Raw genomic sequence first — 13,867 nt, forward strand, 5'->3', positions numbered from 1 at the left:
GAGGGGGGGAGATGGGAAGCGAGAAAGAGGGGGGAGCGAGGTAGAGAGAGAGAGATAGACACACACACACACACACACACACACACACACACATACACACACAGACTATTATTGTCTACTGTGTCTAAAAGTCCCAAATAAAGTTCTGAATGTTATGTGTCTTATTTCTTATGATGGTTTCCCACAGGAAATGGAAATACTGAACTGGTTTACTGATGTGTTTATTGTTTGAATTGAACTGACATCAGACCCAGAAACAGCTTCATTATGTATGCATTATATATTATTATTATTAATTATCATGATATATTAGTATTAGTAGTAGTAGTAGTAGTAGTAGTAGTAGTAGTGAATCTTATGAAACTGCAGCTGATCTGCAGGTTTCTCAGATGACTTTCAGCCCCATTAGCTTCACTAATTGATTTCCTTTAATAGAATTTGATTTAAGCTCTGTGATAATTGCCTTCCTGACTCACTGGCTCTGACTGGTCTGTCTGTAGTTCAGTCTGTAGTTCAGTCTGTAGTCCCTGAGCTGCTGTCAGCCTGCAGTACAGTTCAGTCTGTAGTCCCTGAGCTGCTGTCAGCCTGCAGTACAGTTCAGTCTGTAGTCCCTGAGCTGCTGTCTGCCTGCAGTACAGTTCAGTCTGTAGTCCCTGAGCTGCTGTCAGCCTGCAGCACAGTTCAGCTCGGATGTGAAGCTGAAGTCTACAAGCAACATACATCCAGACAGAAAAGTAAAAAAGAAGGGGGAAAAATATAAAATAAAATAAAAATAAATAAATAAACATTTCTCAGTCAGCAACATTTAGTCTCACTGAAAAACGATCCACAGTAAAACCGCTCTGCGGCTGCTGTGTCATTGTTCCCTCTGCCTCGGAGTCGGCTGTCTGTCTGTCTGTCTGTCAGCAGGATATCTCAAAACGTTCTGAACAGATTTGCACAGAACTTGGCAGAAAGGTTGGTGTGCTAATTTAAGGCCTATTCATGCTCACTCCAGTGAGTCAGCTATTCATGCTCACTCCAGTGAGCCAGCTATTCATGCTCACTCCAGTGAGTCAGCTATTCATGCTCACTCCAGTGAGCCAGCTATTCATGCTCACTCCAGTGAGTCAGCTATTCATGCTCACTCCAGTGAGCCAGCTATTCATGCTCACTCCAGTGAGTCAGCTATTCATGCTCACTCCAGTGAGCCAGCTATTCATGCTCACTCCAGTGAGTCAGCTATTCATGCTCACTCCAGTGAGTCAGCTATTCATGCTCACTCCAGTGAGCCAGCTATTCATGCTCACTCCAGTGAGCCAGCTATTCATGCTCACTCCAGTGAGCCAGCTATTCATGCTCACTCCAGTGAGTCAGCTATTCATGCTCACTCCAGTGAGCCAGCTATTCATGCTCACTCCAGTGAGCCAGCTATTCATGCTCACTCCAGTGAGTCAGCTATTCATGCTCACTCCAGTGAGCCAGGCACACTATTCATGCTCACTCCAGTGAGCCAGCTATTCATGCTCACTCCAGTGAGCCAGCTATTCATGCTCACTCCAGTGAGCCAGCTATTCATGCTCACTCCAGTGAGTCAGCTATTCATGCTCACTCCAGTGAGCCAGCTATTCATGCTCACTCCAGTGAGTCAGCTATTCATGCTCACTCCAGTGAGTCAGCTATTCATGCTCACTCCAGTGAGCCAGCTATTCATGCTCACTCCAGTGAGTCAGCTATTCATGCTCACTCCAGTGAGCCAGGCAAACGGCAAATAATATGACGTCATCATGCTGGGCACGTGGGGGACGAGGCCTCCGCTAGCGTGTGCTAGAAAAATGAAATGAAGAAGTACACTGAACTGTTTTTTGACCACATTTCCTGACCCATGTGGTAAAACCTTGATTTGTAACTGTTCATTTGTAGTCATTTCAAGTAAATGTGCTGTGTTGAGAGAAGCAGCATAAAGTAAGGCTATAGGGCTGAACTGAAATGCCTATTTACATTCTGTAAAAACAACATGTTTGGTGATTCTATTCATGTGCTGATATACGGTCGTTTGAGAGTGAAAGCGCACTCAGGACTGCACATAATGGAGTTTTCATTGTGACTTTTCATGGGCCGTTCTCACTATTATGACTGTACAATGTAACATGAGGATCACTTGGCTGCCGCTCTGACCATGAAAACCTCGGTAGTAGCGTGGACCGTGTGCGCGCCATCTGCGGAGGTCTGCCTCGCGGTGCCTTGCTCGACTATCTGGAGCCCTTTAGAAGTGATTATCTTTCCACATCCACTGGCCAAAAGGGGGCGCTGTGATGGACGTGTTCAATCACAAAAAGGCACTTAACTTCCACATGGATTCTCATAGTCTCACGTGGTCAGACCCAACATCTTATGTCGTCAGCACGCTTCCAGCTACGGAGTCTGAATCACAAGTCTTCATTTCCTGGTTTTGCCGGAGGAAATCGCCTGGCTCCAATAGTTTCATGGCAGAAGTCCACCTCTGCGTGCATTCATGCGTCGTTCAAAATGTACCATCCACGAGTTGTGTCACGCAAATAAGGAGGTCTGTGGTTGGTCAATAGACCCTTTTCACGGGGGCCATTTTGTGTCAAAAAGGCAGAATAAACACAGGTGCAATCAAAACACTAATGAAGGTTTCCAAATTCCAATCATGGAAGTCGGAAACCCTCATTAGTGTTTTGCTTGCACCTGTGTTAACCCTGCCTTTTCGACACAAAATGGCTCCCGTGAGAAGGGTCTATTCATATGCCTGCCACGCATTTTGTTTTGGTCTTAGGGCCGATCCTTAACCACTTTTCGAGAGTTGTGCACCAGATGTAGATATCTAGGTATCTACGGCTGGCTACTGAGAGACTAGGATTCACGTAACACCACAACACTTTGCAGAAAGGTTGGTTTGGTTATGGGCCAAGGATGCACTCATTAGCTTTCCACACCCACTGTCCAAAAAGAGGTGTGGCAACCAATCACAAAAAGGCACCTACGTTCCATAACACGCCGTGGTGGAGATATGCACTACTGAGTGCCTTCTAGTTGACAATTGTTTTGACAGCCTTAGGGGACATTCACACCCAAAGCGTTTTTGGAGCTGCCAGTGTCTTTCTGCAATTCATTCTCTATGTAAGGACGCACTAAACGTGCTCGGCGTTTAGCACTGGTGCTGTTGTTTTTGGAGGAGCGCTGTGGGCGTTTTTAAACTGAAAAAAGTTGAACATTAGAGGAAAAGCGCGCTGCTCGTCTTTTTCCACTCCTCCTACCTTTTCTCCTCCCGAGGGAGGAGCTCCTCGACCTCCGCTTCTGCCAGAATTGGCAATAATCTGGCTTTCATGTTGACAGTGAACAACATCAAACAGACAAAACCAGCTGGCTACCGTCCGTGTGGTCGTTGTGCTCTGATCTGTACTGCACGCGACTACAGGGGAAAACAAAACCGAGCACAAAAAAACACTCCGTGCACTGTGTTTTGTGCACAATGGAAGCGCTCTCAACATGATTTTCGTAGCGTTCTGACTGAAAAAAACGCTTTTGGTGTGAATGTCCCCTTAATGGTCACATGCTTCACTGTCCCTCTGTGTGTGTGTGTGTGTGTGTGTGTGTGTGTGTGTGTGTGTGTGTGTGTGTGTGTGTGTGTGTGTGTGTGTGTGTGTGTGTGTGTGTGTGAGGGGGTCTCTCTCTCTCTCTCTCTCTCTCACGGTGGTGTCCGTCCACGGTGAACTCGTCACAGTCCTCAGCCTGGGTGATCCAGTCCATGTATCCGCTCAGATCTTCCTCCATCTGCTGCTTCTCCCGCAGTTTCTGGAAGTCTCCCCGGGCTTTCGCCTTCTCCCTCTCCTTAGAGAACTCTCTGGAAACATACAAAACACACACACACACACACACACACACACACACACACACACACGCAACACCACATGAGACAAGCATACGTGAACAAACGACACCTCCACCTAGCACCAAACCTGCCATCCTACCTCAGTGTACCTCGTGTTTCCTTCTAGGCCTGCACGATATGAGGAAAATCTGCGATGTGCGATAACATTGTACAATATATCGATGACGATACGACTTGCGATAAATAAACAAATATTAAAGTATGCATATTAGCTATACAGTTCCTATGTCTTTCTGCTTTAATAATGCTAACATAGTCCCCAAACATAGCCTATGCCCACTGAATAAAGAAATTAAATACACACTGACTCTAGCTGAAACTACACACAGCGTGTTTGGGCTTTGGCAGAGGGACGGAGCAAGGGAAAGGTGTACGCTGGATTTACAACACAAGACAAAATGATCAGATGCTGAGTGGGAATGCATGACGCATGTAAATAAAACCACCTTTGTTATTCATTGCGTTTCAGGCAGTCTTTGCGATGTGTTTATTGCACGTGTTCATATTGCGATGACGATGAAAATATGATTAATTGTGCAGCCCTATTTCCTTCCTAATAATAATAGTCAATTTAATCTTCATGCCATGCAGTTTGGCTTTAAAGCCAAACTGGAGCCCCACAAACAGCCACTACTAACCAGCTACATAAAAGGTTCAGGCAGGAAGTCGACATCACTTAAAGCAGCTACGAGCAACTTTTTCGATTGTTATTAAACAGTATAAATTTAATATCAATGCATCACATCTTACCTCTAATAGTCGACGATACCAAAGCCGTGTGTATCTGAGATTGCTCCCTTAGGTGATTATTAAGTCTATAGTCTGTCTAAACTCGCGCCAACAGGGGGCTCTCTAGAGCGACCGGACCGGGTAACCCGGAAGTGAAACGCGGAAGTGAAACGCAGCTGCCTTTTTACGCCGTTTGCGCTGCCTAGCAACATAACATAAACAATGTGAACGCCACGCATACTCGCGGGAACATCTCTCGTTATATTCTAACAGGTTTTTTGGAAGTTATTTTGTGGTTATGGCCGAAGTGGCTGCTGCAAACCGTTTCATTTCAATTCCTGATCTGCCCTGGCTACAGACACACTAACACTGGCCGATTCACTCGGGGTTCAAGCGAGACTACTCTGCGTTGGTATCGTCGACTATTAGAGGTAAGATGTGATGCATTGATATTAAATTTATACTGTTTAATAACAATCGAAAAAGTTGCTCGTAGCTGCTTTAAACTTAAACATACGTAGGTGTTATTTTGCAACTCTAACACTGTGTGTATCATTAATGTGGGTGGAGGAACAAAGGAACGAACCCACTGAGAACTCCCAGGACCAGGTTTAGAACGAAGAAGGAGCCGAAGATCACCAGACTGACGAAGTAGACCCAGGGCAGCTCGAAACCTATGGCATCATTCATCTGCAGAGACAGGAGAAACAGAGATAGCTGCAGGTGTATTATATTTGTTACTGTGAAAGAAAGAAAGAAAGAAAGAAAGAAAGAAAGAAAGAAAGAAAGAAAGAAAGAAAGAAAGCAAGCAAGAAAGAGAAAGAAAGAAAGAACCTCCATCTTTATCCCTTCATACTAGTAACTGACTAAGTGGTTTTAGTATTGTATTATGGGCTACTGGTTATTATTGTATTACTGGTTACTGGTTATTATTGTATTACTGGTTGTGTTATTGGGTCTCACCCAGTACAGCACGTCGGTCCATCCCTCCATAGTGATGCATTGGAAGACGGTGAGCATGGCAAAGAAGAAGTTGTCGAAGTTGGTGATTCCTCCATTGGGCCCGTCCCATCGGCCGCGGCACTCCGAGCCGTTAACCTGACAGTGCCTGCCGTTCCCCGCGAACGCACATGGCACCGGGTCGTCCTCCACATACAAGTCTGAGGAGAGGATACACATACATCTCATATGTATCAAACTGTATCATACATGTCTGAGGAGAGAGGATACACATACATCTCAAATGTATCAAACTGTATCATACATGTCTGAGGAGAGGATACACATACATCTCATATGTATCAAACTGTATCATACGATATATCATGTTATATCATAAGATAAGATATGATAGTGATATATGTGTGTGTATGTCAGCTGGTGTAATAGCAGGTGTGTGTGTGTGTGTGTGTGTGTGTGTGTGTGTGTGTGTGTGTGTGCGTGTGTGTGTGTGTGTGTGTGTGTGTGTGCGCGTGTGCATGTGCACGTGCGTGCATGCACCTGTGCTGATGGTGTAACAGGTGCGATGCATGCGTCCGATGAAGAGCTCCAGGCCGATGATGGCGTAGATGATAATGACGAAGAGCACGAGCAGAGCGATGTGGAGCAAAGGAACCATCGCCTTCATGATGGAGTTCAGAACAATTTGCAGACCTGACAGACACAGACACAAACACACACACACACACACACACACACACACACACACACATACACAAACACACACACAGAATACCAGACTGGGCTTGGGCCGATATTCAATCGTGTGATGATCATGTGTGCGATATTTCGTGAATATTGCAATATTTTTCGGCAGTATCAAGTATCACCCCTCAACCACCAAAACAACACATTCTCACTCCTTCTCACTCACATTCGCAACTGGTCAAATCCTGATGTTTGGTCAGGACTCCTTGGCATCACTTGTTAACACACCCCCTTTTCCTCATTTATCAACATTACCTAGGGCTGTCAAAATTGGCCCAAAATCATATTCAATATACATACAGTATATATATATTATTATTATATTATTATAATTAATACTAATAAAATCTATATTCATTTTCATATTTGAATATTCCTTTAATTTTAATATTCAAATGTATATTCGAATAGAATATTCTTTGACAGCCCTAACGTCACCTCAGGCCACCTTTTCTGTTTATTTTCAACGCTTTTACGATTATGGATAGGCAACTAAAACAACTTGGTTAAGGTTAGAGAATTAATTTGGTCATGGTTAAATGTTTATGGTTGAAATGTGCTTTGACAATGCTGGGGATTGAACCCTGGTTGATTATGAAGAGGGATTGAACCCTGGTTGTCAGCATCGAAGGCAAACCTACAAAATACGCCCATACAGTGGGGATGGCACGATACCACTTTTTTCATGTCCAATATCAATACAGATACCACAACCTTGAGTATCTGCTGATACCGATACCAATCCGATCCGATACCCCCCCCCCCCCCCCCCGCTTATACAAACAACTATAAGCTGTAATAATTCATTTATCTGGATGCGCTTTGCTTAACCCAGCCGTCATGACTGTGGAACAAATATTGTACTCCCTAGAGTAATGGATTGGATCGGATTCTACTTCTTTTCCCCCTCAGATATCCGATCCACTGATTTTGGCTGGATCGGCTCCGATACCGATACTGAGTATCAGATTGGACCATCCCTAGCATACAGTACACCACCACCCAACCAGAACAGTCTTACTGGCCACTATTTTATTTCACGTTAAAAAGTGACACCAAGTGCAACCCAATAACACACACACACACACACACACACACACACACACACACACACACACACACAGAGTGGCATACTCACTGGGGACCCCGGACACAAGCCTTAGGGGCCTTAGGACCCTGAAGGCGCGCAGAGCCTTGACGTCGAGCCCCCCGGGCTTCCCAGGCGTGTGGTGCGTCGCCACCTCACCTGACTTATGAGTCATGGTCTCCAGGACCACGCTGAACAGCCTGCAACAACAGAAGAAGAAGAGTATAGAGAGGACCACGCTGAACAGCCTGCAACAACAGAAGAAGAAGAGTATAGAGAGGACCACGCTGAACAGCCTGCAACAACAGAAGAAGAAGAGTATAGAGAGGACCACGCTGAACAGCCTGCAACAACAGAGGAAGAAGAGTATAGAGAGGACCACGCTGAACAGCCTGCAACAACAGAGGAAGAAGAGTATAGAGAGGACCACGCTGAACAGCCTGCAACAACAGAAGAAGAAGAGTATAGAGAGGACCACGCTGAACAGCCTGCAACAACAGAAGAAGAGTATAGAGAGGACCACGCTGAACAGCCTGCAACAACAGAAGAAGAAGAGTATAGAGAGGACCACGCTGAACAGCCTGCAACAACAGAAGAAGAAGAGTATAGAGAGGACCACGCTGAACAGCCTGCAACAACAGAAGAAGAAGAGTATAGAGAGGACCACGCTGAACAGCCTGCAACAACAGAGGAAGAAGAGTATAGAGAGGACCACGCTGAACAGCCTGCAACAACAGAGGAAGAAGAGTATAGAGAGGACCACGCTGAACAGCCTGCAACAACAGAGGAAGAAGAGTATAGAGAGGACCACACTGAACAGCCTGCAACAACAGAGGAAGAAGAGTATAGAGAGGACCACACTGAACAGCCTGCAACAACAGAGGAAGAAGAGTATAGAGAGGACCACGCTGAACAGCCTGCAACAACAGAGGAAGAAGAGTATAGAGAGGACCACACTGAACAGCCTGCAACAACAGAGGAAGAAGAGTATAGAGAGGACCACGCTGAACAGCCTGCAACAACAGAAGAAGAAGAGTATAGAGAGGACCACGCTGAACAGCCTGCAACAACAGAGGAAGAAGAGTATAGAGAGGACCACACTGAACAGCCTGCAACAACAGAGGAAGAAGAGTATAGAGAGGACCACGCTGAACAGCCTGCAACAACAGAGGAAGAAGAGTATAGAGAGGACCACACTGAACAGCCTGCAACAACAGAGGAAGAAGAGTATAGAGAGGACCACACTGAACAGCCTGCAACAACAGAGGAAGAAGAGTATAGAGAGGACCACGCTGAACAGCCTGCAACAACAGAAGAAGAAGAGTATAGAGAGGACCACGCTGAACAGCCTGCAACAACAGAGGAAGAAGAGTATAGAGAGGACCACGCTGAACAGCCTGCAACAACAGAAGAAGAAGAGTATAGAGAGGACCACGCTGAACAGCCTGCAACAACAGAAGAAGAAGAGTATAGAGAGGACCACGCTGAACAGCCTGCAACAACAGAGGAAGAAGAGTATAGAGAGGACCACGCTGAACAGCCTGCAACAACAGAGGAAGAAGAGTATAGAGAGGACCACGCTGAACAGCCTGCAACAACAGAAGAAGAAGAGTATAGAGAGGACCACGCTGAACAGCCTGCAACAACAGAAGAAGAGTATAGAGAGGACCACGCTGAACAGCCTGCAACAACAGAAGAAGAAGAGTATAGAGAGGACCACGCTGAACAGCCTGCAACAACAGAAGAAGAAGAGTATAGAGAGGACCACGCTGAACAGCCTGCAACAACAGAAGAAGAAGAGTATAGAGAGGACCACGCTGAACAGCCTGCAACAACAGAGGAAGAAGAGTATAGAGAGGACCACGCTGAACAGCCTGCAACAACAGAGGAAGAAGAGTATAGAGAGGACCACGCTGAACAGCCTGCAACAACAGAGGAAGAAGAGTATAGAGAGGACCACACTGAACAGCCTGCAACAACAGAGGAAGAAGAGTATAGAGAGGACCACACTGAACAGCCTGCAACAACAGAGGAAGAAGAGTATAGAGAGGACCACGCTGAACAGCCTGCAACAACAGAGGAAGAAGAGTATAGAGAGGACCACACTGAACAGCCTGCAACAACAGAGGAAGAAGAGTATAGAGAGGACCACGCTGAACAGCCTGCAACAACAGAAGAAGAAGAGTATAGAGAGGACCACGCTGAACAGCCTGCAACAACAGAGGAAGAAGAGTATAGAGAGGACCACACTGAACAGCCTGCAACAACAGAGGAAGAAGAGTATAGAGAGGACCACGCTGAACAGCCTGCAACAACAGAGGAAGAAGAGTATAGAGAGGACCACACTGAACAGCCTGCAACAACAGAGGAAGAAGAGTATAGAGAGGACCACACTGAACAGCCTGCAACAACAGAGGAAGAAGAGTATAGAGAGGACCACGCTGAACAGCCTGCAACAACAGAAGAAGAAGAGTATAGAGAGGACCACGCTGAACAGCCTGCAACAACAGAGGAAGAAGAGTATAGAGAGGACCACGCTGAACAGCCTGCAACAACAGAAGAAGAAGAGTATAGAGAGGACCACGCTGAACAGCCTGCAACAACAGAGGAAGAAGAGTATAGAGAGGACCACGCTGAACAGCCTGCAACAACAGAGGAAGAAGAGTATAGAGAGGACCACACTGAACAGCCTGCAACAACAGAAGAAGAAGAGTATAGAGAGGACCACGCTGAACAGCCTGCAACAACAGAAGAAGAAGAGTATAGAGAGGCAAAGTGAACGTCACTTCCCGCTTCAGCACTGTAACAGAGATTTTCTTCCGCCATTTATTTTCCCATAGACATTTCGTAAAATGCTTATAAAAATAGTTTTACTTTGTCAAACCAAACGGTTCAGATATATTTAGAATCGGGAGAGATTAGAGAACATAGAACATTTCACTCGGACCCAAAAACCAACAACATCGTTTTTGTTTTTTCTTTAAATCCGCAATTTTTTACGTTTTGGTCCAAGTGAAATATGTTATGTGGTCTCTCCTGATTCTAAATATATCTGAAGCGTTTGGTTTGAACAAGTAAAACTATTTTTATAAGCATTTTACGAAATGTCTATGGGAAAATAAATGATGAAAATCTCTGGTACAGTTCTGAAGCAGGAAGTGACGTTCCGCCAGCCACTCCCCCTACCAACCCCTAGAACTCCCACTCTGTATGATGTTCCAATCTATAGATACAGTCAATGTCTCAGACGCTGGGGTAGTTGACTGGGGGTGTGGTCAGCGTGGGGTAAATCCCCCCCGTTCTCCCCATTCAGCATTTGGGGTTTACCCCACTCACGCGCCAGCCGTATAACATTTTGTGGGCATTCCCACACAGATCGAAGGCATCTATCTAAGGCTGTGGGTTCGATTCCCGCCTGGCACGCTGTTGGCACTTGGGGTCTCGTATGCCTGGTTCAAATCATCCGGTCACGTGAACTCACCTTCAGTTTGGTTCTGCGGTTCCGTCTGGACTCCAGCAGGGGGCAGGCATTTTCACAAACTACAAAGTGTACGTATACGGGCCAATCAGGGACCTGCCTCATAGTTGACATGCTGGCAAAACAGTAATACCTCTATAGCTCTCCGGCTCGAGCAGTAATGTCAACGTTCATCGAGTTTACACAGCCATCAATGCAGTTATTGCAGAAATAGATCCAATAATCCAACAATTAGACAAGAACAGGAGTTCTTGCACCAGCAGGGTTCATCAGCAGAAAAGACGTTTTTGCCATTCTTCCGAGTGGATTTTGGATTTGACTGGATCTGACGCTGAGTGGCTGATCCTTCCACCCACTGAAATGACAGCTTGGAGTCCAGAGAGAGAACCAAACCGGATGGTTTTAAGCAGGCTAGGGGTCTCTCCATGCCTTCGGTGCCTGGTGCCCAGGTGGGCTATCTTGTGAAAAAGGGTCTTTCTGTGTGGAGTTTGCATGTTCTCCCCGTGCTCCCCATGCTCCTCCATATAACATCAATATGGACCCCCACTAAAAGCACGCCGAAGATGGTCTGACCAGTGGCGTTTGGAAGAAGTTGGTCCCCGGGCGCCTCACTGCAGCTGCCCACCGCACCTGGCCTGATCATGGAGGACGAGCACCTGGCCTGATCATGGAGGACGAGCCAGGATGGGAGAATGCGGAGGTCAAATTCCATAGCACCTCTAAGCATGTTCATTCAGCCTGTCTCTGTTCGGCCAACCCGGAAATTGCATTATTTCGAATGGCCAGTGGGGGGCGGCGTGCGTACTGCAGAATCGAATTACACTGCAATGCATGTCAATGTGATTATTAGTTTATGGTCTGAATCAACAATTTCAAGTCTTTTTCATGCTCTCTTGTCCTCCGTTTTCTAAATTATGGTCCCATTTCGAGTTTAATAGACGATTAGATAGAACTGTAATACTTCCGACCGATAGAAGCAGCAATGTGCCGCAAGGCATCTAGTCTGCCGGAAAGCTATTCGAATAAGCAGAAGAAGAAGCTTGTCAGATAGCTCGCTAGCAGATTAGCATATAGTAATTTAGCAAACTATCACAAATGTTATCTTTATGATGTTTTAATAATGTTAGTAGACACACGTAACTGTATTGCTCTCGGTGTGAGGCCAGTTTATCAAAATAACACATATTTCGAAATCGGATTTACTTTGTGGAGGCTGATCAGCAGCTAACAGGCTGGAGGCTCACACCATGGATGTACAGAACACAAGAAGGAACACACAAGGAGAGCCAGAGCCTCAGCTCCCATCATGTGCTCCTTCTACAGGGGGACCATAGAGAGCATCCTGACCGGCTGCATCACAGCCTGGTTTGGTAGCTGCACTGCTGCCAACCGGAAGACCCTGCAGCGCATCGTGAAAGCAGCCGGGAAGATCATAGGTGCCTCCCTCCCCTCCCTCCTGGAGATCTACAACACTCTCCTGGGTCGCAAAGCCACTAACATTGTGAGCGACCCCACCCATCCCTCTCATGGACTTTTCTGCCTGCTTCCGTCTGGGAGAAGATATCGGAGCCTCCGGGCCCGCACCACCAGACTAGCTAACAGCTTTGTCCACCTGGCTGATAAACTCTCCCCCCTCTCTTCCCTCTGCCCCCAGTCTGGACTTGAACCCATATCCTCACTCAGCACCAGTCACTTTATGCAAAATTACTATTTGTTCATTTTATTACACTTTTCTGCCATCACTATTTGCACTATCTGACTTTTATTACAGTGATTACAGTGACCTTATTATGACCCCTACGGTAGTATGTTATTTATTGTATGCTTTTTATCTATTTTATTTTCGTATTTTATGTCATTTGTTGTCTCCTATCTGTATATTGAGTGCACCGTGGATCGTGATATACGGAATTTCGATGCTCTTTATGTCTTGTACATATGGTAGTGATTGACAATACAATTGACTTTTGACTTTGACAAGGAACACAAGCCAGGCAGACGATACTTCCTGCAGTACCAGATCTCCCACAATGCTCCAGAAAAACCCATTCATCCAATCAAATATTACCAGGAAGCAGGAGATTGAATGGGCTCACTTCATCCAGATAATATATACAGTCTATGATTGTGACAAATAATAAACAAGAGTTTGACCTTATATGAACTCTGCCTTGTCTGACCCCTGCCTGGTTTGGTTGGGCAGTAAACTTGCCGTAGAGTGCACACACAAAATGCTGGCTTACTGTGTCACTTGTGCTCTTGTGTCACTGTTGCACAACTTAACTCAAATTGACTCAATAACTGTCAAACTAAATGAATGCCTGCAAAACTGTTCACAGTTTTTGGTTATGTGTGAGATCACATGCAAAATAAATCAGCATTGTATTTCAGTGAAGTTCTCCTTTAACAAGCACAAAATCACATAAAGTGTGTTTTAGCTGCAGGCCAGAAGCCACGCTCTCTCCTTGGTTAGCTTCAGTTCATGTCAGATTTACTTTCGACAGCTCGTTCTCCAGACAGCTTCACCCCAAGCAGAGAGCAGCAGAGGACACAGAGAAGCGCGTCATTTGGTTCTCACCCGACGATGACGATGACGAAGTCCAGCAGGTTCCAGCCGTTGCGAATATAGGAGCTGGGGTGCATGACCAACCCATAGGCCAGGATTTTCAGGAAGGTCTCGATGGTGAAGATGATTAGGAAGACATACTCCACTTGTTCCTGAGGCCAGGAGAGAGAGAAGAACACGGCCCCAGTTAACTCCACCAGAGAACCACAGAAACACCAGCTCTGTGGAGGTACCAGCAGGGATTGGATTTCAAATGCAAACATTTGAAATGTCAACCTCACAATGAAATATTAATTCCAAAAATGATTTTCTTGACTGAATTATTTCAAAGGCACAATAGACCCTTTTCACAGCAGCTATTTTGTGTGAAAAAACTTTTAGTTGCTATTTCGATTCCCATACAGT

General features: G+C 45.8%; 1 protein-coding gene across 1 annotated transcript in view; it reads right to left on the bottom strand.

Moving 5' to 3' along the window:
* Positions 1-13,867, bottom strand: part of LOC310795004 (voltage-dependent L-type calcium channel subunit alpha-1D-like) — a gene marked incomplete at its 3' end in the record, with an annotated part of 112,461 nt that overhangs the window by 78,414 nt on the left and 20,180 nt on the right. Inside the window, 6 exon segments of the mRNA XM_083657026.1 lie at positions 3,696-3,847; positions 5,211-5,314; positions 5,588-5,784; positions 6,125-6,277; positions 7,470-7,618; positions 13,475-13,614. Of these exon segments, the coding sequence (XP_083513152.1) occupies positions 3,696-3,847; positions 5,211-5,314; positions 5,588-5,784; positions 6,125-6,277; positions 7,470-7,618; positions 13,475-13,614 (895 nt within the window).

This window comes from Poromitra crassiceps, assembly GCF_964638095.1.
Source record: "Poromitra crassiceps genome assembly, chromosome: 20".
NCBI classification, from domain to species: Eukaryota; Metazoa; Chordata; class Actinopteri; order Beryciformes; family Melamphaidae; genus Poromitra; species Poromitra crassiceps.